We start from the raw sequence: 24744 nt of genomic DNA on the forward strand, positions 1-24744 counted from the left end.
TTCCTACACCGCTTTGGCGCCATCTACCGCTAGGAACGAAGTAAAAGGATCAAAGGATGTAGAAGTACAGCGAGAGAAATATTTGAGTAAATTGTACTTCATTTAAGCACACTGAAAACATTTTACTTTAGAAATGTCTTTTTATTTTTAGATACATTTTCAACTCCTGTGAGAAAGTCCGATTTCTCTCTGTGTGGGATTAAGTACAATTTAATGATTTCCTTAACTAACTTTTGCCTGCCACTCAATAACTTCCAGAGCCTACGGTTGGTTGGAATTTGGAAATCATGTTGTGAAGACATAGTTACGAAGAGTTACGGTATGTAAATACTAAGGGAAGAACAAAGTTTGTGTTTAGTTTTCTCCTTTACCACGGCTTCCCCTAAAACAGCGGCCCTCCAACAATATAATAATTTTATCATGAATGCTCAGAGCAACGCCCACCGCGGACACGCCCCTGAGCCCAGGGCTCTCAAAAAACACAGAGCGGCTGAGCCTCCAATCTCGGCAACTGGGACCAGGCTCGTACGTGCTGTCATCGATCGCGATCGTGGGCCCGGAGGAACCCGAGGAGTAAGAGAAGGCGGCGCGGAGTCCGAGGGGCCCGTCAGGTGATAAAGCTGCAACAGTTGGGCGGGAAGGCGGGGAGGCCAGGTGAGCCACTGACTACATGCCCTAATGTGATTACAGACTTTAAGTTTATAAACATCGAGTGGCTTCGAAGCTGGAGCGCTCTGGAGGGCTCCTGGTCCAGGGATCCGCGGCCCTCCTGTTGCGTTGCAATTACGGCGCGTGCAGGCGACGCCTGGCCCTGCCCGCCCCTCCCCCTGGGAGGGTTCTGCCCCTGCTGCTCGCTGCTGTGGTACATGATGAATTCTTATTAGCTGTCTTTGGCCGCGGCAACTTCAACCGCTCGGCTTCCTCATAACTTGTGCTCTATTTCTCTTGCTCCTCGCCTTCGGTGGGATCGAAATGTGGATCTCCCCTTAGCTGTCGAATGGGGTCCGTTGTCAGTTGCCTGTTCTCTGCTGGGCTGGGGTCCGCTGCTGCCTGGGTGCCTGGCTGTCTGCCTGATCGCCTCGAATCCCAACCACATATCAGTTGGGGGATCAGCCCGAATTTTGCGTTCTACACTATCCCTTAGGCACGCGCAAATCCCTAATGGAATTCGCCCCGAGGTTGGCTGTCGAGAACCGAAGACACCTCAGAGAACTGAGGGCTTTAATTCACTTTGGGAAAATGGGCGAAATATGCCTTTGCAAAGTAGTTGTTTTTTACCCCGTCTTGAAAACTGTTTTTCTGGGCTTGAGTACTTTTCGATTGTAAACTTTATTAGGAGGTTATCGAAGCGTGACTATATATATTGGGACTATTGCTCAAATATGAATTCCTAAGTCTATTACAATTATTTAACCGTTTCTAAAATGTTTACGATATTTTTACACAATTAATTCAGTAACTAAGCGTATGCAGTTTCAATCACTCGTTGAGGTCGACACCTTCTCCGTTTACCTGAATGGTAATTTGGTCACCGTGACCGCTTGCATCGGCCTCCCTTTCCCGATGTAACTGCAGAGAGGGAGCAGGGGCTCCTCCCCGTCTGGGCAGTGAGCGCAAGGATATTTCGTCGCTCTCGCGCCTCATGAATCGTCGCCGCGTCCTGGCGAAGTCGAAGGGTTCCCTTTCCCGCTGCCGCTGCCGCGACTGGGCGTAGGAGGCGTCCGTCAACTCCTGCAGGGCCCGCGAGGAGCTGGAGCGCCGCAGCTGGACGACATCGGCCTGGAGCTGTGGTTGAGTAAGGCCAGAGGCCTGCACGGAGGGCTGCCGCTGGCGACCCCCGAAACATCCGGTTGAGTACCGTCCATCCGCTGAGCGCGATCGGCGGTGGCGAGCTGACTCCCGCGCAATAAGAAGTTGCTGGATAGAGAAAGTAGTTGAGTAGATCTGGAAGCGTTGCCCTACAATTTCAGCCCTGAGTACCTGCTGCATTTCATCCTTGCGCAAGCGGCGCAGACCCTGCTGCTCCTCGAGCTTGTTGCTCATCAGGCTCATCCAGTCGCGGGCTTGCCTCAGCGACAGGGAGCTTTGCGAGCGTTCTGGCAAGCGAGTGGGGAACAGCATTTCGCGGGCTCCCACCACACTACCGCTGTCCAGGACAAAGACTCGCGGAAAATCGATTACAAAGTCGCGGCTTCGCATGAGATCCGCCAATGCGCTGGGCTGGGTTGCTCCAACTACGGGCTCCGCAGAGCCAGCCTCCACAATTGTTAGTCCCTGTGGGGGATCCGGCTGATATTCCAGGATGCTCTCCTCGCTGCCTAAAAACTGCAAGATAAAAGATCCTTCTAGTTCTGGTGCTGTTCCAAGAAATAGTCAATGCAAGCGATTCTAAAGGCAAAAAGCGGTATCTTTCAAGTACATTTTTAAAATTCAATATGTTTATTTGGTTGGTTCTTAAAAAGGTTTGAGTCCACAATTTGTTAAAGGGGTTTAGCAAAGTTAATCTAGTTTTCTTTTTACCGGCTGTTTTAACCGATCACAACATGACCATGCTCATGTTTTTAAGTTGACGTAATAATCATGAACAAACTCTTGTTAAAAACAGCTATTTACTTCGAAAAATGTAGATAGCTTTCAAAGTCGTTGTCATCAAATAAAATTGCAAATAAAGGCAAATCTACGCTACATTAAAAGTAAAATAAATTCTTCATTTCTTTGATCTGAGGGTTTGAAACGTTTTAAACCATGATAACTATAAATGCAAGTAAACGTCGTAAGCAAAACCAATTAATGTAAATAAAATATACTTTGTTGATTTATTTAATTTGAACAACTAAAAGCAAATACTTTGGCACCTTCAATATTACAGTAGATATTAGTACATAATGTGCGCTGAGTGCGATTGGGTGGTGTATCTCCTCATGAATCTAATCGGCAGGCGATTCGACTTCACATGGCTTTGACTAGCAAAACAGTCGCGGATTTTGCTAATATTATTGTATTTAGCATTACATCTTCTACAGCTATAAGATATAGTCATAGTTTATAATTGTATTGGTATAGTACTTAGGTAGGCATAGTTATTGTAGTACTCGCAAGTAGTTTCCTTCGTCTACCTGTATCGAGAATTCGTACTCCTAAATTGAACTTAAACATTATCTTAAGCCCTAAGCGATTCAAGTTTTTATAATTCCGTTTTCAAGTTGAACTTCTAGCGGTATTTTAATTGGTTGCTTTGATACATATAAGTGTGCGTGGGGTTTTGTAATAACTAAAATGGAAGTCTTCTTATCAGCTTTTTTAAGTACACTGCTCTCAAATGAGTTTATTTACAAATGAGTGAATATATCATAGTCCAATAAGCCTTTATTTTAGTCTTAATCGGCATCAGCTCTTGCAATTTTGCAGAGCCAAGGAAACAACAAATCCTTGTAATCATGTCCTTGCTTAAAACATCCTGTGCGAATATAAAACTAGCCAAATGCTTGCCATTTCTATTTAAGCGGTCACTGAGAAAAATAAATTGCGTTTGGTAAACCTACCAACATAATTAATATCTAAATTCACATTTAAAACGTACGAAATCTCACATTTGAAGCTATAAACACATAGCTTAAATAAAATAAAATTATGATTGACAATGACAAGGGTGCTTCACCCCGCATGCGACTTTGACCGTATCTGCGGCATTCCCGCAATGTTGCAACTATCTATAAAAATAAAAATTCAAATTTCGATGTGTGGGCCTTGCCAAATCAGTATGAACATTGGTCTGGTGTTCGGTTGTCAGTTCTAACAAGAACTATAACTCACTACAACTTGCTACTGAATACCGGCACTGCTCGCGGGGCAGTTAATACCCGCGTATGTACACAATAGGTTGAACGTTGTTCCTTAGACTAATCGTGGGAGGCTTGGCGATATCTTAAACGTCGGTCACCTGATGACTGGCAGTACAAATGGTAGCGTGCGGCATTGTGGCGGGAGCGGAGTTGCGTCTGCCGCGCTCCGCTGCCGCCTGCTGCAGGTGGGGTTGGTACAGGAGGGGCGGTAGCTGCTGCTGGACACTACTGCTGGGACTACGACTACGCGGGAGGTAGTGACTGGGAGCGAAACTACTCATGTTGCTGGCCTGCAGCTGCTGGAGGGGCTGCGGCCCCTGAGGCAGGGCCACCACAATGACGGGCACCTCCTCGATGGAGGGGTGGTCCACAGCCACGGCGGCAATGGGCGCTGCGTGCTGCGGACTGGGCGTTTGATATATTTGGTCACCCACCACATATCCGTAGAACTTGAGCACGTCGAGCTTGCACATGGGACAGGTTCGGTGCTCGATGAGCCATGGATCGATGCAGTTTTTGTGGAACTCGTGCCTGGAAGTACGGAGTTAGGAAGTCCTTATGATGGGGGGGTTCTGGTCACTTACTTGCATGGCAGTATCCGAATGGTATCCGTGGGCTTGTAGGCCTCGATGCATATGGCACAGCAGTCGCTGTCCAAGTCCTTTTCATCGCTGATTTTACCCGTCTTCGTTGGTATCTTCATGATGGCCTTCTTGGTCACAGAGCATAGATTGCGCTGCGGGGATTAAAAGGGCGCGTGATTGCTTGAAAATATTTATGAAGAGGCCGCTTACCGATTGTTGGTCCTTCGCCTGCATGTATCGGAACCTCTGGATGTAGTAGAATATAAGCCAAACCAGCGAAATAATCATTAAAACTATAAATGATATGGACACGAACAGCACTGACGTTCTGAAAAGCAAGTTATAAAGTATGTTATAAAGCATTCTTAAATGGATCTTAAACTTTTAATGCCTCGTTGAAAATCGTTAAATACATAAGTTTAGAACGTATTTGATAACAATAATTTTAAGCAGTGGAACTGCTTACCAGCAGTGTCGGTAAAGCAGAACATTCCTGGCCGAGCTTGTACTTGGAAATCGACGCGCGATTTTTGCAAGGGGACGTAGCTCAGTGGTAGAGCGCTCGCTTCGCATGTGAGAAGTCCCGGGTTCAAACCCCGGCGTCTCCAATTTGATATGATTTCTTTTTTATTTTATTTAAGTTATAAAAGGAAATTGAAATTAAGTACCTTGAGTAAGCTTTGTGGATTGTCTCGATATGAGAGAATAAAATATTATATTATTAATTATTATTAATAATTTCTTTATTTTCGCGCTTGTCCTAATGGGAAAATTGAGGTAAAATCGAAATCTAAAGAATGTGTTTGAATACTCTATATTCTGGATTTGGCATTAAAAAAAAGATTCATTCAAAGTCACTTGAAATAATACAAGGCTTCGTGGAATAAACCTGCATTCCATGAACAAAGTTATTTTGTATTTCAATTAAATTCAGCAAAATTTTAATTAAGACTACTTTGTCTGTAATTCAATTTATAACACAAAGTAATTTATATTAAACATTAAAGATATGTAGAGTATGTGAAATTCGACGAAGAAAACTGTTATCCTGCTTTGCCGACGCAACGATGGTAAGGCAGTGTTCAGCGAAAAGGCGAAAGTTGGCTTGGCTGTAATTGACAATTGGTCACTAGACTGCCGGACGGGGACGTAGCTCAGTGGTAGAGCGCTCGCTTCGCATGTGAGAAGTCCCGGGTTCAAACCCCGGCGTCTCCAGAAGAGCTAACAATATCCTTTTTTTTTAATTTTTTCCTTAAAAATATTTTTATTAAGAAATTATAGAAATATTGTTTAGTGTGAAACTCCCTAAATACTAAGCGCAAGATACAACATAAGCCTATATATAAAAATTACCTTTCAAGAGACAAAATATTACGAAGTCACGCTTTTAAATTCTTTTTCTAACTAGACTAATTTTGAATATTTAAATTTTCAAAAGATTGTTTCTGAATTATTATCCAGGTTGAACAATTACTCTGAAGTTTCGAGGATTGTATGGGGACGTAGCTCAGTGGTAGAGCGCTCGCTTCGCATGTGAGAAGTCCCGGGTTCAAACCCCGGCGTCTCCAAGAAATAGTTGGAATTATTTTTTGTACTTCCTTCTTTTACTCGCAAAGCAAAATAATTCTTAATAGTTTTGATATCACTCACCGGTTCAAGCTGCTGACGGTGCGCACTCCGCGTCTTCCCTCGATGATCGAGATGGTCACGTTGAAGCCTCTGTCAACCGTAATGGCGAGGTCCTGGCCAATATTCTGATAGGTTATCACTGCAGCAATGTTTCCTGCAGAAATTAAAGTTCACAAGGATGAGCAAGGGCCAACTCCAGAGTCAAGGGGTAAACTCACGGGTCTTGCCCTTGATCTGCATCTTCTCCAGCTGCATCACTTGCTTGTCGTTGTAGATAATGACTCCGGCGGCGTTCTGCTGGTAGACATGCTTTACCTTTTCCTCGAAGGTGCAGCGTCCGCGGCGGACCAAGGCTATCCAGGTCACGCCCTTGTCTGGTATGGGGGCTCCCAGGGTTCCCCTGATGTACGGTGTGCAGGCGTAGTCGTCGCTGGCGTTGTCCGCGGCGCTGACGTGGACCAGTCGCCCCGTTACGTTCAGCACCTTGCCCTCCCCGTAGCGAGCCTGCTCCTGGGCAAAGTCCATGTTGCACAGGGTGTTGCCGTGCTCCACGTAGGACCAGTTGAGGAAGGCGTAGTTGTAGACGTCCACTGCAATGCGGTCCTCCATGCTGGCGAAGGTGTGCGTGCCGTTTCCCGGCCTGAAGTAGCGTTCCAGGTCCTGATTGGCGATGGACATGGCCGCCACTAAGGTTGTGGTTGTTGTGGGCGACGTGAGGTGCGGCAGTCCCCCAAACAGCAGAACCAGGCAGGCCAGTAGGAGCATTTCCCCTAAGTACATGACGCGGGCGTATTCCAGCTGTTTTGGATTCTAATCAGAACGTCGCATTTGCCTCTGGGCAAATGTGGTTTGGTAACTGAAACGAGAAAGCCGAATGGAGTTTAGCTAAATAATTGGAGGTCTGCGGTTATCAGGCGATAAGCGTCCCTACTCAAAAACAAGTACTAGCCGATAGTCTTTATAAGCGATTCCTTAGTACCGCAGCGCCACCCCATCCGATAAGCGTTTTGTCACCAATGCGCAGTTATCCACGGGCAAAGAAAATAACTAAGAAATTATTATCAATTTCACTGTTATGTTGACATGTATGATGTTTGAAGGGAACCGAAAAATAGGTTTCTGCAATCTGAGACCTTAACGTAAAGTTGAAATTAAGTTGCTCTTTACTCGAATGGATTTGAAAAGCCAGGTTCAGAGCCTGTTCAGAGCCTCCCCAGCATCCGCAAAACCAATGGCTGTGGGATGTGGCGTGGGCGTGTGCCGCTGACATTGAAAAGTGGTTTGGAGGACCTACCAGGCAAATCTGGTTTGGACGGCAACCGACTCCCTCTGCCTCTGCGTTCGAGGCACAATACCAGCCAGACGCTTTGCATACGAACAGTCTTTCGGAAAGCTGAGACCTGGCCCAAGATAACGACTTGGATACATTTTCGGTTAGTTGTTGGACCGCAACAAATTATGCCAGTACTCATCCTGGGTGAGCAATTGAAAAACATGCCACGAGAGCCATTACAACCCATTTTTTGGGTTCTAAATTCAACTAAAGAGTTTTGAATGTGACAGCTTAAACGAAAGCCGAATAACTTTTTTGAAAGTATGTTTTTGGGTTTCTGCGTGTAATAATTGTGGACACTTAACTTGCTTGTACCAAACTATAAGGAATTTCCTAGCTGCAAACTCAAAAGTGTTGCTTGCTTCGGATATTGACCCTGACAGTTGGTGCCAAAAGTGGGGATGCAGCCAAGCCGCCAAAGGCACGGACTCACATACTTGTATACAAATGTATTTAAGTGTGTATTCAACTTTGGGAATCTTGAACGCAGCCAAATTGAAAAATACCTCTGACGACTTTGGCACTCTGTTTCTGGATTCCCTCTTTGCTTTAATACTACGCCTCAGCAACGTCAGCCTTATGCTTTTCATGTGGGTGTGACAATGGGGAATCATTTTTGAATCGCACTGCTCTCCTAAAAATATACATATATCAGGTGAAATATTGTTTAAGAAAATGTGTGGAATACTCGTGCTGGAAATGGAGAGCAATGTCTGTACCCGGTGATCGCATTATGGGTTGTATTATATTAATATATTGTTAATAATAAGACATTCCATTCGGATATGTGGTTGAACTGGTGCTTCTTCCCTAGATACGTGCCTAGTCGCATAGGCACAACAGCAATACTTGTTTTCATTTCGCGCCGTTTGAATTCCTGATACTGTACCCAGTAACACACAAGAGATCACAATAACACACAAATATGAATAAAATACATTATTTATGGGATGAAAATATTGTACGTTCTTGGGTGTATTAGTTTACTTCAGAATCAACAATTTGTTTGGTGGCGCATGTGGCGGCTATTGCACTTCTTTCTATTTATTTTTATAAACCCGCGTTTCTTCATTTTGGCAAATTGCCAGCGGGCAATGAAACAGTATTGCATACAAATCAATAAACTTAGTAATAAAATGTTTTTTCGCACGCTATTCGCAGTTGTTTGAGTGTTGAATAACTGGGAAATATCCTTCGTGCTCTCTTTCAATAAAAATCGCAGGTGGTTTTTAGTAGATTAAATATTTCACTTTCGGTCAAGCTCACCATTTCATTGAGGCTACAGTGAAATTCTGATACTCGAAATTATTTAAATGGGCTATTTTGATGCTGCTAAACCCTACTTATAGATGCAAAAAAACTGGTATTTACACACAAAAGAGCGAAAAAACAAATAGATTGCGCAAAGATAGAATACAAGAATCGGTCCATAAATTCAAACAAAGCTAAAAATAATATATACGAAGCTTTATGAATATTTGTATTTTTTGTTTGCTTCCATTGCGAAACGTGATTTGCAAAAACGTGCCTCGAATGATAATCATTTGGCAATACTTTACTGTTGGTTATTTGTACGCAGATACACCATGGTGGCTGCTAGGTGGGTTTATCAATGTGTGCTCGTGGAGTGGCTCTCCATGTAGAAAAAGAACGACTCTGATTTGGAATATGAAATGCGTGTTTAATATATTTTAATTTGTTTATTTCTACCCATCACATCTTAGAAAAAGCGGAAGGAAGTAAGACACAGCTTCGGCATAAAACCAGTGTTCGCTTTTACGAAAAATAAAATCTCGCGTGCACAACTAAGCGTAAGTGCAAGGGTGTTTTAACATTCGGTATCTGAGCAACCCTTTGTTATTATTTCCAACTACCAACAACGGAAGTTTCTCCGCAATAACGCATTTACCTGGGTGTAAACAACCTTTGATTTAACATTTCGCTGGGCTTGCTGCGTTTCAATGCGCTCTGTTGGACCTGAAGAATTCGTTCAACTTTGCGCAGACTCTATATTCAGGGGGATAACTTGTGGCGAGTGCACGACATTGTTTGGACGACCGTTATTGCACCCGGATATTTGCACCGACGAGCTCCGCAGTGATTACGGGCCTAATTTATTCAGCCCAATATTGTTACTGTACGAATTGTTGCGTGTGCAATCATTATTTCAAAACTACAATAATTGCATTAATTGCAAGCAGACAAGAGATGGATACACAATGCCGAGGCTGAAGAGGAGTTGCCCCCGACAATTAACATGTTGAAAGCGATCCGAATTATGTGGAGTTTCAATTAAACTTGCGTCACTTGCTCATCTGCCACATACGCATTTCACTCTGTTCCGTGGAAAATATATCCCAAATGATTAATGAAGCTTACACTTTGGTTTTCACCTACAAACGGTTTCCGCTATATATTTCCTTTGGAGGTTTCAATATATTTGCGATTCGAGAGATGGCTTTATCGGAGCTTCCTTGAAGTCGCCTTCTGTAATGTGCCTGGAGGTGATTCAGCTCGCCGCAGTGCAATAGACGAAGGCAGCCGCCTCCCTCCTCCTCGGGTCCAGCTGCCACCTCGATGCCGTTGCTGGCGGTGGCTGCTGTTCCGCTGCTTTGCATATTGCAACATCTGTGCAAGCGAGAGCAATTTAAAACATACGCCGGCACATGTTCGCAGCCGTTTGGGTGTATAAAAATAAGTAGGTGAGGGTGTGTGTGTAGTCCCACCCACGCACACCACGCCGAAGCTCCCAGTCCTCCTCATATGCTTCTAAAAATATTACCGCACCACATTTTCCACTTGGCGTTTCGACTCCACTGCACGATGCTTGAACTTCAATTTGTCGTTCCTCGAGCTCCCGCACATAAATTATTCACCTCGCCTGCTATGCCTAATTGTCGGCAAATTTGGTCTTACACTGCATGTTTTCCAATATTTACTATTAAACTCTAAGTAATTTAAGAACACTTTAAAAAACCCTAGAGCGTTTGTTTCCTCACTAAAAATAAAGTGGTGTATAATGTACATTGTATGCAAGGCCACAGCATTGCGAACTTAATAGGAGTATTCTTTGAAGCGGCCGCTCTTGGGGGCAGAACAACCTCTTAAATGTTTGTTTTTTTTTGACACGAGTTGGAGTGCCCAGGCGCTGAGGAATAAATAAAGTACAAGTTTGAAAGGAGCTTTTAGGGCAGCTCTTGAGTGTTCCAAACTGTGGACGCTGAAACTTCTTAGCGAGCTCATCGAGCCTGTACTTCGGCCAAATGATGGGCGCAATTCATTTTCAGAAAAGTTCAAAGCGAACTCCATCGATGGGATTTCCCCATCGACTCCGGGCTCATCGCCCATCCACTGAAAAGTTTCTAATTACTTGCCAGCTGCTGAGAAATCGTAGCCATTAAAGTCCCAGAGTTTCCCACTCTTGCTTTCAATTGTTTCTGCCCAAGGGGTAGGGGCGCTTCGGGGGCTCTTGGCCGACTGCCCAATTCACAATGCTCGTTTTTATTTGGCAAGTGCATTTTAATGTCACTCTCGCTGCAAACTGTCTTGCAGCCATTCATCAGCTCCACTATATTTTTGTGCCATTTTCATGTCATCATTATTGTCGTTGTTAGTGCTGCTGCTTGAGCGGAAGTCGTAAAAGGTCCAGAATAGTTGATTTTCGAGGGCCAACGACTGGGGAGGGGATTTGAACTGCAGCGACCTATGAGGCCCTGGTATTCGGGGCAAGGACACTCAGAAAATAGATCGGGTTAATGAGAACAAATAAGAATTCGAGTCAGGCCTAATTTGCGACCCCCAGGCTAATTTATTCGGCTTGTAGTCGGCGCGTTTGCAACATTCTACTTTTATTGGCGTTCTGTAGCCTTGAGCTGGGGCCAAAAGGACTCGTCGAAACTGTCGCCATAATGCGGTGCAGACTTGTAAATATTTATGATGCACTTCACTTTACGAGGCGGCGACGAAACCAATAAAAGCCCCACAGCTTTGGATTGAGAGCCGCCGCCAGTCCTGGAAAAGTCGCTCGGAGACACTCTTCTGGTAAAATGCATCTGGCTGGAAGTGCTAGAGTGTCGGGGTGCAGGTAGCCCGCCAGACACGGCCATAAAAGAATTAACACCCGCTACTTGAAAGCCGAGTTCCCCACAGTCACGTTTCAGCGCAGGGCTGGGAGGAAATGGGGAAGAGTGGAAAAAGCTACAAATACCGCTGCGGCGCACTATCGAGTTGCTATTCTCTTAGTGCTTGTCGTGCCTGAGTGCGCCAGTGGGTGGTGGGGGAGGCCGGAACATGTGTAAGCCAGCGCCGGCAACGACGTCATAAATCTTTACACACCTTCCGCGTGCTGTCCACCCACAACCGCCCGCCCCACCTCCCGCACCCCTTTCGCCATGGGTCGGAAGCAGACTTGGCCAGCTTTTCCAAGCCCCCACTCAGCCCATTCGATCATTCATTAGCCACTCGAACGTCAGCAGGGTAAAAACGTGATTTCCGCTGTTTGCCTGTAATTGTTTAGACGCTTTGGTTGTTTATTGTTTATTTCGATTTTTGACGTGGACCCTCAAAGAACGCAGCCAGACCGAGATTCCAAGCGTATGGCAGTCCATCAGTCCCAAAAAATCTGATCTGTGGAGAGGTTTAAGCTGCGTCTACGGGTGCTATATAGTTAATATCAGGAGCCAGCTTCCCCAGTACCGAGAGTCCTGACACGGAGCATTTACGGGGACGGGAAGATGGGCCCGAGGTTTTCTGGTACATGCCCAGAGCACCTCATTCCCCCAATAGGTATTGATTTTCGCCATTGTCAACAGCGACAACAATAGCAATGGCAATGGTGACAACAATAACAAAGTTAAATTGTCACTCAGGTTGTTGTGGTTGCCAAGGCCTCGGTGTCTTCATCGGAATCCTTGTCAGCGATTCACTCTTCCCCTGAGCTTCGCCATGGAGAAAGCATCAGCAATACAGCAGAAATCAGCACAGGGGCAAGAGCAGAGGCAAGGGTGAAACCAGTGATAATTATTCCCACCATGGAGACCATTTTCTTCCTAAACACGTGACCTTAATCAAGTCAATTGATGCCGTGAAGCTTAAAATTAATGGCTTCGTACGTCAAGTTCAGCTGTCTTTTTCCCTTTTGAGTCCTAGGTGATTTGTGTGACTTTCTATTGATGCAACGTAGTCCAATGTTTGTCCTCATGCTGCTTCCGTGTTTTCCTAGGCACCTCCGATTTCTCCCTATTTTCGGAGCAAACAAACCCCTCAAGACAATGATAACACACGTGGCCTGCCACGCGCGCCTCTCGAACCGCCTAAGACTGTCAAACGGAAGCCATGACTGTTGTTGTACCTGGTGGATTTGATAGGTGGGCGGGGTAGGTTATGCCAATGTTAAGTAATTATGTCGCCTTATCTGCAGCCAAATGCTATACGAGTTCAGATTGAAAGTGCCCAAATTGGGAGTGATTGATTGACAGAAGTATGAGTATGGGGCAGTAGCTATGGTCCTGCCTGCCAATTGAACTTTGAATATAAAATACGGGGACAGAGAGGCTGTCAATCTGTTGAACTTTTTGATTAGTTGATTTCCAGAAGTCTGACCTTATTTACTATATTTATTCGCTCACCCACTGAACCAACGCAGGGTCAGTAAAAGTTGGCTTACCGCAATTTTCAATTTCCCTCAGCTGTGCAATTGTTTTTCCTTTCTCAGACCTGAAATCAGAGCAAACGAAAATGTGCAGCAATTAGAGTAAAGGCTATGCAAAATTTATATCTAAATGTCTTCCAAATTCAATTAGTTTATCCGTGTGAATGCTTTATGAGGCGTGACCCTCCCTTTTACGGTGGCTACAGGTGCCAATTTTGATGCCTTTACCAAATGCGAAAGAATATGTAGCTATCCTATATAAAGAGTGGCCTAACATAATGATTATGGATGGCAGTAAACTTATATATCGCAATTGGAGCGGGAGAAAGCAATCTGAGCGTAGTATCTCAATTAGTCAAAACGTTTGGGGTTGGGCTTTTCGTGCGTTTGCACTTGCTGCAGACACGTGATGGTCCCCAACAACCCAGTGGATACACAGCCACGTTATCACCGACATTAGACGCAAGGGACGCGCGTCAGAATGTTTGGCCGTTGGTAATTAGTGAGCAGTCCCCTTTTAGACCGCACCCCCTCTTTTGGCCATGGCAACGTGCTGGCGATTTGCGATTTGCGTGCCGAGATTGCTAAACAATATTGATTTTATAGTACGCCGAGGCATTTAATTATCGCCAGGAGGAAGCCTCATTCGTTCTCAGTCCCAGTCTCAGTCCCAGTCCCTGCCCCGTTCCATCTCGCCCGACGGCAGACAAGTCGCGTTTGTATCCAATTAGTGGGGAGGATTTATTTTTTATTGGGTGACAATTTTAACGATATTAAATTCAACGCACATGTCTGCTCGGTGCCTCCTCCTCGGCGGCGGTGTCTCTTCTTCTCTCTGGGCTCTCACCGTATTGTATCCGCCGCGCCGCTTTGCACAAAACATTTTAATTAATGCAGATTTTGTTTCGTTCGCCAATCGCTAATGCGGAAAAATATTTTAATTTGGTTTTGGTTCCAAAGTTCCCACTCTCGGATGCGAATTGACCAGTGTCTTGCCCGCAACTAGTAAGCAAGGTGAGTAAGTTCAACTGAGATGCGGTTCTATCGCTTCTTAGTGGGAGGCTGGTTTGTAAGGCTGCTGACTTCCTGATTCTGTCATCCGACAGATGCTTTTATTTCTCCCCAAGGGTCGTGGGAAAGATGTTTAGCGAGTACTAAGCCATTTAAAAAGTGTGCTTATTGGGAGGGATATTGCGCGAGCAATCAGTACTTATTAACGAATTAAATTGGGTGCCCTGCAGTGGAGAAACCATCATACGAGAAAACAAAGTAAATATTTTTTCAGGCCGGCACAGACAGTGAGAACTATGTGGTGTGTCATTTATTGATGGAAGTTGGGGCCCGTCGATCGTTTTCTACTTTAAGACGCAGCTGCCTTGGAAAAACAATAGCATGAGAGCAGGAGCCAAGCAACGAGTTCTCGCGAGGGGGCGCCAATGCACGGTTCCCGACTCCGCCCAGGCATTTGTCGCCCTAATTAACGACGCCCTGGGAAGCCGGGACCAGCCCCAGGCAAAGCAGAAGACATCGGCCCACGAGAAGATATTGCTGTTGGCTCTTGCATGCAAATGCATCTCCTGCGGCGTCGGTGCTGGGATGGGGATCCGAAAGTGACGCGCTCCTGGAGTCTGGTTGGTGTCTATGCGGGACTGAGGGGCACGATGATACAGCGAGTCATGGTCCAAGGCGCCCGCGGAATAGTCTTTGTTACCATGTCATGTTCGGAGCCAAGCCGAGTATTATTTGCCAATATGAATTGATAAAAGTATACCACCGTTAGTAGGGCATATAAAATAACAATAGCTTCCATATTTCCTATTGCTAATGAGCCCTTAAACAATTTGATAGCTGCCATTGACTCTTATCAGTCCCTGTTATCTGCCCAGGCTGTCGGACCCTGTGAAAACAACCGCGAATATTAATAATGTATGATCTAGGGCATATGCTAGAGTGAAAATGACATTTTAGCTTTTAATCGTTCTGGTCGGACAGATGTGCTTATTTTAAGCTTAAATGATTTCGTTCGGCAAGTTTTTGGAGAAAAGGTAACTAATCGATATTGGACGCTTGTTTTTTTTTCCGATGGCTTCGACAGCTTTGAAAGTAATTAAGAACTCAAGGGGACACTACAAGCCATCCCGTCCGTTAATTTCCACTCCACACACGTTAGATTTCAAGACACTGAAACAAGACTGAACTGGCCCCAGCTGTGCAAATGCGGGGATAACTGACTTCGAGTCACTGGCCCCAATGACAGACCTCGCTAGACAGAGGTCTTTGGACGCACTTGCCAACACTCCCGCCAGCTGACGGCGCTACATATTTGTTTTATTTCACGCTGATGAGAGTTCCCCAGCACGCGTTTCTAATTTGTCTGGCGAGTAGGTGACGTAAAAAGTGATCATTCAGAAGTTTGGCACGATGTTCTGGGGCAGGAGCTAACCGGCTAGGATTGGATGCAGCCGCCTACAACATGGCTTGGAGCAGTTTCCATAGAAATTCGTGAAGCAGAATAAGTGCTTCAGACGCTTTTACTTGTGTACAATGTGATGCCGAGGGCTGCTAACTTGTCGCTCTGGGCGGTTGAACTTTTAACGCTTTCCACGCTGCGTTCGCATTCGCGTTCCCATTTTCATTTCGTTGTGCTCTGTCTAAAGTTCATTGTTAAATCGCTTTCCCTCTCGGCTTTGTTCTCGGGTTAACACAAACAAAGTCACATTAAAATCGACTTTCGAGGCAATTGACCATGGCTCGAGAACAGCAATGTCCACAAAATTGCGTGTGCTTATAGGGAACTCAACTTTATTTCAACCACTAATGCCTTGATGTATTAGATATTTACATCTTAAGATGTCAGAGGCCACCACGACTTCGTCTGATCGCTCTACTTTTTCAAATACTTCACTTTCTCTCCATATCTTTATTGTAGACCTCACGGATTCGCTTGATTTTGCTGATTTTCACTTTCATTTCATGCCTTACGGTTATTTAATGGGTGACGGCAATCACTTGGCAATTATGCCATAAGTGTTTGTCAATTAACATAATTTACACTTCTGCAGAGGTGTGGGTGGCTTTAAAATGTCCACTTTTCCCTGTGACTCATCTTGGGTACTTTTGCCCTTGGCCGTGCTTTTTGTTTAGTTTAAGCGACTTCCCACAAGCAGTAGTTTGGATACCGGCTCTAGTATCGCTCTCCTTTGCGGTCGCTACCTGTGCAGTAAGCACTCGCTGACTTGGAACCTATTTTTGCATTGACGGAGAGACTTAATGAGCCATTAGCATAATCTGTAATTTTTGTGTTTCTCTTTCGTGACAGGTAGCACTAAGTGCCGTTAGGAAAGTCGACAATTAATGCTGAGCAAAGCCATTAGATTTCACCTGATAAGTGCGTTGATGGCGCAGAACTTGGTATTTTCAATAAGCACACCATTTGTTGTAGAAGGTAATTGAATGCGAGATCTGAGGTCAGTGAACTGTCTTTCAATGTCAATTAGTATTCTGTGTTGATGCTCCTCATTTACATTGGTGCAAACTGATCAATCCAGAGTTTGGCACTCGCATAATAATTAGTAGGTTTCCCAACCTGCTTTTGTGAAGATTACAACCTGATAGCTAATCTCTATGACCACCTCTATAAATAACGAACCGGTTTTCTGATGCATTCGTCAAAAAATGATCGGAAAACGAACAGGGAAAATACCCTCTGCAAGGTACTTAAATATATATTTATTAATCTTGACTTTTATGTGTTTGAGGTCAAAGTGTAGTGCGAACTAATGGGGTAAAAGCCCAGCTGTAACCAAGCAAAGTTCGAGGCAGAGCCCGGAAGCACAATTAGCTGAAGTTTCTGGCGGATTCCCTCAACTTTGCGATTTCGTTCAATTCCGTTCAGTTATTGAACTAATGCAATAAACAATTTGTGTTCGTTAACGTTTTATTAGAATGTACCGGTCACAGCTTGATTTTTGTGTCGCTTTGCGAGAATTTCACGCTCGGCCAAGTTGTATTACTTAATCATTAATAAGCCAGAACGTGACTGTGACGTTGTCCCCTTAGCAGCACAAGTTCGCCGGCTGTTTCAGGTTCCTATGAGGAAGCAGCCGCCTTACTCGTTTTCAGCCGGTCTGATCTCTAGCCCATAACCATTTAGTTCGCACTGCCTGCTTGACGCGTGCCTCTTTCCTTTCACCGGCATTGACAGTCTGACGTCACGAGATCATAGCTGAGGTGAAATGTTCCTGTATCAATTAGGTTCGCTGGAGTCGGAAGCTTGCGATTTCTTGAATTAATAATGAGCTTGAAACCTTCTTGTATTGTTGGCGGAACTATAAGAAACTGACCCTACTTGCGATGTGAGAGTGCAATTAGCTTAATTGGAGCAAGGGATAGTGGGAGCACATAAAACCAACTTATGGGACCTTATGGGATTTTATGTAAAGTTCTCCTCCCAGGGGGAAGTTCCCACCATACTAAAATAAATGAAGTGGTTCTCTTTTTATTTGAAACTCCATATGATAGAGTACAAAATATGCTTTCAATACGAAAATCACAATCACCCCACGTTCACTGCTTTCATGGAGAGTTTGCTCCAAAATTTTGTCGAACTTTACTCGGCCGTCGTTGCCCTGGCATAGAATTCCATGCACAACTCGAGAACGATTAAATACTTTTCACTTAATTCCTCTGATAATTGCCATGAGGGTTCACTGCACTGGGAGCCAAAGTCTGGCGAGGGAAAAAGTTTGTATGCAAACAGCGATATCAAAACAAAGAAATGGGAGAAATATTGGCGTTGGCTAATTGGGAGAACGACGTGTAAAATTACAGAGTAATTATTTATGTTTTTGATCCATGTTGCGATAAACACTGATAAAGCGGTATCTGAAACGGAAGGCGGAAGCTCTCTTACTTCGCAATCGCTGAGAGGTTTCCCTGGAAACCCCATCTCAACCATGCCTTCAACCCTTTCCACTGAGCGAGATTCTTTCAAAGTTTCTGTTTCCACTATGATGAAAGCATCCGCTCCAGATGTTGGTCAAGAACATTATTTCTATGTGACCCACTTAAAGGGGCTATTGGAGGGGGTGTCATATTGTCAGGTATGTATATCCCCTCGCCTAGTTTTCAGAACTTTTAGCCCAGTATCTAAATTGGCGTTCGAATCGAAAGTGTTTATGCCCCAACCAGTTCGACAGTCTGATGCTGCCTGCAATTGCAGTTCTTCGAAATGAGAAACTCGTTTACCACGTCGCTTTTAATTTGGCTCTCTGCTGTGGTTCAAGGAAAACGCATCGGAGGGGAAGCTGGTTATGTGCAGCCAAATTCACAGATATACACACAAGCGACACAGTTCGTTGCCAAAAGTGCATTAACAATAGACCAGTGACAACAATAACAGGGAGAGCAACAACAACAAACCTTCTATAAATGGGAGCTCGGTATTCGGTTGAAACGAACTGAAATTGAAAGAGAGTTGAGGGCACCCATGCGCCTGCGCCGGTCCCCGCGTTGTTTTGTTTTCGTTGACAGCCAGAGGTTGAAACTGCCCCCAGAATTCGGAGCTGGTTTCCCTTTTCGCTAGATGGCAATGACTCTCGCAGCAAATGGAGTAAGGGGTGAGACGGAATCCGGAGAAGTTTCACCACCATCAGCAGTTAGCCCCAAACTTTGACTGCACTTTGCCAGCACCACTTTGAAGCAGGCAATCCTTCGCTTCGCCCACCGTTGTCCTTTTTGGTTCCGCTTTGCACCAAGCTGGAATCGCTTATGGAGTTGTCCGATTTGCTGTCGCCCACTCGGCGGAGTGCGATGCAGTAGGGGGGAGAGCAGGCTTGGGACTCTGCTCCCGCGTTCTTATTGATTTTTCCCAGGCTTTTCCTTGTTGCTGCCGAGGTGCTGCATTCATTTTTAATGAATGGCATCTATCTCCTGTCTTAGGAGCTGGTGTGTAGTTATTTTTTGAGGACTAACCAGTATCCGATTGACCGAAACGTGAAGTTCAAGCTCGAAAATGCAGTTGACCCCAATCTAAGTTGAGCACAGTTCGAAAACTTGTTAATCTACCGATTTTTACCTGTTGCATAAATTATCAACACGTCTAATTTTCACAAAACAAATACTGCTTGTTTAATTTCAATCACTATCTTGGTTGCAAACATTGAACTCATGCGGGAATCTTAAAAGTGCGTTGCCCACTTCGCTGTTATCAGCCTGCCTTCATAAGAAAGAGTTTGCTAGAGGAAAAAGCGTCCGTTGCTTTAATCATCAAATAAACAGCTTTTCTTGTATAAACAAAATTGACTCACCTGGAGAAAAAAAGGCGGTGGAATAAAAGATTGTCGATTTTTAGAAGCTCGAAAATGAGAAAATTTCAGTATTGTTGTCGTCTTGCGGCGGCTGTCGAAATGTATTCAACGCTCGGACTTTTCGATGAGGTTGGTGCTTTTGTTGCCCCAACAGCTGTTTGTGCCCCCACTCACACACGTACAACATAAATAAACAGCAGATACTTTCTTCGCTTTAGTGCGATCGAAATATATCTGCACTTTTTAATTTTCCTGGCGCATTTTCGTAATAATTCGTGTTGTTGCTGTTGCTTTATCTATTTTGTTTGTTACGCGAACGCGATTGGAATAAATTCAGGTATGTGAATTCTTTTTTTAGACCGCCTTTGTATCTTCAAGATACTAGCTGGGCGCTTTTGCGACCCCGCACTTTTCTTGATATATACCCTTTGTGAAGCTGCTGTTGAGTTAGTCCCGACACAATTTCTTATTCACAAAACCACTGACTAACCGAGGCAGAAAACAATTAGTACAGATCCGCAGATACGCGCCACTCGGAGGCCCAATCTATCAGATGCCAGCCGACGGATACATCCAATTCGGTGCAAGTGCGAGAGAAGACTGAAATATCCAACATTGCCAATCGACAACCACTGCCAATGAAGCGCCCTCTTTCTTATAACTGCAATAAAGGAAGACGCCCTCTGGATCTGAAATTACGAAACGTATTCATAAACGTATTCATGTTACGTTTATTACGTGAATTAACAAAGATTACACCTTCCTCACAAAGTTTTTCTTTTAGCTGCAAATAAAAGAAGGCGCCCTTTAGCCTTACGTCGCTGAATCCAACGTTATCAAACGTAACAACATGCTGCGCAACTCATGTTAAAAAATATAAAGAGCGAAACATTTTCGAAGAGAGCAGCAAAGAGCACAGAACTACACTCAAAAAATAAAAAAAAATATATTTGTAGGATAAGATGAAAAATTAAAATAACATTTGAAACTACTATTAAAAAATAAACTTAAATTTATATTTGTATCGACATCTATCTATATCGAATATATGTATATTCTATCAACATATTTTTTTAGGTGCAGCCAGTGCGCAAGCAAATAAGTATGTTCACTTCTGCTAGTCGAAGTGACTATACCCAGCAGCAAAGGGATCTGTATCTGATAAGGAAACACAATGTAGCGTTAGGTGCTCCGACTTCTGCTTGTAATCATAAGCCAATGAGGATTTCAATATCTTTTCTTTCTTAATTATAAGGATCAAAACTATTGACTCATTGTCACTTAATCAACACGCCCTTGCTCTTCGTGTTTACAGGGTATTATAATGTCTTTTTGCCTTTAAACACTTCCACTGAAGGCTTAGCAAATTATATTTAGCCGGCGATGCACATGTCACATGCCCACGCCTATGCCGATGCACTGTCTCGGACTTGGAAATGTGACTATCTCGACGTGGGCCTTTTGGCCAGCTAGTTGTCCTGATCTAAATCGAGCTGTGCCATTTTGGTCGCTAGTAATTAGCACAAGCTATTACGCCACACAGCCTTTTTATCTAATTTCTTGGGTAAACGCAAGGCAAATTAGAACAAACCAATGCCAGCACGTGTAGATAATCTTAGTCATTCGCGATAAGGTTGTTAGTATAGCCAGAAAGGCACAAAAATGTACGTCATGCAATGAGATAGTCGTAATGTCTTTGTAATATCATAGACAGTGGTACTGTTTTCACTACAAAAACCACCACCTGCAGAATTGGAATAGTTATGACTTTCACACACGTACCTACCGCTTGGACTTCAGCGTTCGAGAGTTAATTATCTGTTTTTTGGTTCGCAAGTTCAATGGCCGAGAGCATAGAGAACGAGATTGGGGATGCATTAGCAGGGAAGAATGGCGATAAAGTTTGCACCGAGAAGACTCTGACCCATGTGGACTAGACTGTCCGGCTGGTAATCTGCTTTAGAGGCCATTAAAACCATACCAGCATTCAGAATCAATGCGAAATTACCAAGTAAGATCCGAATTCCATTACAAAAACTTTTATTAAGATCGCTGGGACACCTTTGTACATGTGAACCAGAGATATCAGTATCCAATATCTCAAGATATGGAATTTATAAAAAAAGAGTTTAAATTGCCATTTAAACATGCTTAAATTTTGGATAATTATATAAGAAGATGGATAAGAGCTTATAAGGGATTTTAATCGCAAACTTATAGAGAAGAATATCTGGAGATCAGAAGTGCAGTTTGGGTACCCATTCTGAAACCCATTGGAAATACGGAAAAATTGAACATGAAAATGGGTTAAAATTTCGAATCCCGTTTTAAAGAAAATATTGAACAAGGATATTTAGAGATTTCACCCAGGAACTCATAAAAGTATCTCATATCAAAATCGGGATCCAAAAAGTCAAGATATGGAGTTTAGAAGTGCAGTTTTGGGTACCCATTCTGAAACCCATTGGAAAAACGGAAAAATTGAACATGAAAATGGGTTAAAATTTCGAATCCCGTTTAAAAGTAAATCTTGAATGGAGATTATTAGAGAATTCACCCAGGAACTCATAAAGGTATCCCACATCAAAATCGGGATCCAACAAGTCAAGATATGGAGTTTAGAAGTGCAGTTTTGGGTACCCATTCTGAAACCCATTGGAAATACGGAAAAATTGAACATGAAAATGGGTTAAAATTTCGAATCCCGTTTAAAAGTAAATCTTGAATGGAGATTATTAGAGAATTCACCCAGGAACTCATAAAGGTATCCCACATCAAAATCGGGATCCAAAAAGTCAAGATATGGAGTTTAGAAGTGCAGTTTTGGGTACCCATTCTGAAACCCATTGGAAAAACGGAAAAATTAAACATGAAAATGGGTTAAAATTTCGAATCCCGTTTTACAGAACATATTGAACAAGGATATTTAGAGATTTCACCCAGGAACTCATAAAAGTATCTCATATCAAAATCGGGATCCAATAAGTCAAGATATGGAGTTTAGAAGTGCAGTTTTGGGTACCCATTCTGAAACCCACTGGAAATACGGAAAAATTGAACATGAAAATGGGTTAAAATTTCGAATCCCGTTTAAAAGGAAATCTTGGATAGAGATTATTAGAGAATTCACCCACGAACTCATAAAGGTATCCCACATCGAAATCGGGATCCAATAAGTCAAGATATGGAGTTTAGATGTGCAGTTTTGGGTACCCATTCTGAAACCCACTGGAAATACGGAAAAATTGAACATGAAAATGGGTTAAAATTTCGAATCCCGTTTAAAAGTAAATCTTGAATGGAGATTATTAGAGAATTCACCCAGGAACTCATAAAGGTATCCCACATCAAAATCGGGATCCAAAAAGTCAAGATATGGAGTTTAGAAGTGCAGTTTTGGGTACCCATTCTGAAACCCATTGGAAATACGAAAAAATTGAACATGAAAATGGGTTAAAATTTCGAATCCCGTTTAAAAGGAAATCTTGGATAGAGATTATTAGAGAATTCACCCACGAACTCATAAAGGTATCCCACATCGAAATCGGGATCCAATAAGTCAAGATATGGAGTTTAGAAGTGCAGTTTTGGGTACCCATTCTGAAACCCACTGGAAATACGGAAAAATTGAACATGAAAATGGGTTAAAATTTCGAATCCCGTTTAAAATTAAATCTTGAATGGAGATTATTAGAGAATTCATGCACGAACTCATAAAGGTATCTCACATCAAAATCGGAATGCAAAAAGTCAAGATATGGAGTTTAGAAGTGCAGTTTTGGGTACCCATTCTGAAACCCACTGGAAATACGGAAAAATTGATCATGAAAATGGGTTAAAATTTCGAATCCCGTTTAAAAGTAAATCTTGAATGGAGATTATTAGAGAATTCACCCAGGAACTCATAAAGGTATCCCACATCAAAATCGGGATCCAACAAGTCAAGATATGGAGTTTGGAAGTGCAGTTTTGGGTACCCATTCTGAAACCCATTGGAGTACAGAAAAATTGAACATGAAAATGGGTTAAAATTTCGAATCCCGTTTAAAAGGAAATATTGAACAAGGATATTTAGAGATTTCACCCAGGAACTCATAAAAGTATCTCATATAAAAATCGGGATCCAATAAGTCAAGATATGGAGTTTAGAAGTGCAGTTTTGGGTACCCATTCTGAAACCCACTGGAAATACGGAAAAATTGATCATGAAAATGGGTTAAAATTTCGAATCCCGTTTAAAAGTAAATCTTGAATGGAGATTATTAGAGAATTCACCCAGGAACTCATAAAGGTATCCCACATCAAAATCGGGATCCAACAAGTCAAGATATGGAGTTTGGAACTGCAGTTTTGGGTACCCATTCTGAAACCCATTGGAGTACGGAAAAATTGAACATGAAAATGGGTTAAAATTTCGAATCCCGTTTAAAAGTAAATCTTGAATGGAGATTATTAGAGAATTCATCCAGGAACTCATAAAGGTATCCCACATCAAAATCGGGATCCAATAAGTCAAGATATGGAGTTTAGAAGTGCAGTTTTGGGTACCCATTCTGAAACCCATTGGAAATACGAAAAAATTGAACATGAAAATGGGTTAAAATTTCGAATCCCGTTTAAAAGGAAATCTTGGATAGAGATTATTAGAGAATTCACCCACGAACTCATAGAGGTATCTCACATCAAAATCGGGATGCAAAAAGTCAAGATATGGAGTTTAGAAGTGCAGTTTTGGGTACCCATTCTGAAACCCACTGGAAATACGGAAAAATTGATCATGAAAATGGGTTAAAATTTCGAATCCCGTTTAAAAGTAAATCTTGAATGGAGATTATTAGAGAATTCACCCAGGAACTCATAAAGGTATCCCACATCAAAATCGGGATCCAAAAAGTCAAGATATGGAGTTTAGAAGTGCAGTTTTGGGTACCCATTCTGAAACCCATTGGAAATACGAAAAAATTGAACATGAAAATGGGTTAAAATTTCGAATCCCGTTTAAAAGGAAATCTTGGATAGAGATTATTAGAGAATTCACCCACGAACTCATAAAGGTATCCCACATCGAAATCGGGATCCAATAAGTCAAGATATGGAGTTTAGAAGTGCAGTTTTGGGTACCCATTCTGAAACCCACTGGAAATACGGAAAAATTGAACATGAAAATGGGTTAAAATTTCGAATCCCGTTTAAAATTAAATCTTGAATGGAGATTATTAGAGAATTCATGCACGAACTCATAAAGGTATCTCACATCAAAATCGGAATGCAAAAAGTCAAGATATGGAGTTTAGAAGTGCAGTTTTGGGTACCCATTCTGAAACCCACTGGAAATACGGAAAAATTGATCATGAAAATGGGTTAAAATTTCGAATCCCGTTTAAAAGTAAATCTTGAA

At 43.1% G+C, this 24744-nt stretch overlaps 1 protein-coding gene and 3 non-coding genes across 6 annotated transcripts; 3 read left to right on the top strand and 1 right to left on the bottom strand.

Annotated features, from left to right (window-relative positions):
* Positions 1-1310: 1310 nt before the first annotated feature.
* On the bottom strand, positions 1311-19954 carry LOC108022900 (E3 ubiquitin-protein ligase goliath). Of its 3 annotated transcripts, XM_017092105.3 has the most exons (9): positions 19347-19953; positions 13054-13103; positions 6274-6911; positions 6077-6209; positions 4637-4754; positions 4427-4578; positions 4277-4373; positions 1981-2325; positions 1311-1917 (listed from the first exon to the last, which is right to left on the bottom strand). In XM_017092105.3, the coding sequence occupies exons 3-9, from the start codon at positions 6833-6835 to the stop codon at positions 1480-1482; spliced, it is 1845 nt and encodes a 614-aa protein (XP_016947594.1). In that variant the 5' UTR covers positions 6836-6911; positions 13054-13103; positions 19347-19953; the 3' UTR covers positions 1311-1479. The 3 variants fall into 3 exon arrangements, with proteins under 3 accessions (XP_016947594.1, XP_043947966.1, XP_050743523.1); XM_044092031.2 differs by lacking the exon at positions 13054-13103 and having other exon boundaries at positions 19347-19954; XM_050887566.1 differs by lacking the exons at positions 13054-13103; positions 19347-19953 and adding an exon at positions 6987-7142.
* Trnaa-cgc (transfer RNA alanine (anticodon CGC)) lies at positions 4963-5034 on the top strand. Its single transcript has one exon. It is a non-coding gene; the product is annotated as a tRNA-Ala (tRNA).
* On the top strand, positions 5570-5641 carry Trnaa-cgc (transfer RNA alanine (anticodon CGC)). Its single transcript has one exon. It is a non-coding gene; the product is annotated as a tRNA-Ala (tRNA).
* Positions 5923-5994, top strand: Trnaa-cgc (transfer RNA alanine (anticodon CGC)). The gene has a single exon. It is a non-coding gene; the product is annotated as a tRNA-Ala (tRNA).
* Positions 19955-24744: the final 4790 nt, after the last annotated feature.

The sequence above is a fragment of the Drosophila biarmipes genome, chromosome 2R (genome assembly GCF_025231255.1).
Source record: "Drosophila biarmipes strain raj3 chromosome 2R, RU_DBia_V1.1, whole genome shotgun sequence".
Classification (NCBI taxonomy): domain Eukaryota; kingdom Metazoa; phylum Arthropoda; class Insecta; order Diptera; family Drosophilidae; genus Drosophila; species Drosophila biarmipes.

Bases quoted from the DNA above. Each gene is read 5' to 3' on its own strand.
- LOC108022900 (XM_044092031.2), bottom strand. From the start codon at position 6,835: ATGTACTTAGGGGAAATGCTCCTACTGGCCTGCCTGGTTCTGCTGTTT. The intron at 6,210-6,273 runs GTGAGTTTACCC...TAATTTCTGCAG, and splicing joins GCAGATCAAGGGCAAGACCC to GAAACATTGCTGCAGTGATA. The intron at 4,755-6,076 runs GTGAGTGATATC...CTTGCTTTTCAG, and splicing joins ACCGTCAGCAGCTTGAACCG to AACGTCAGTGCTGTTCGTGT.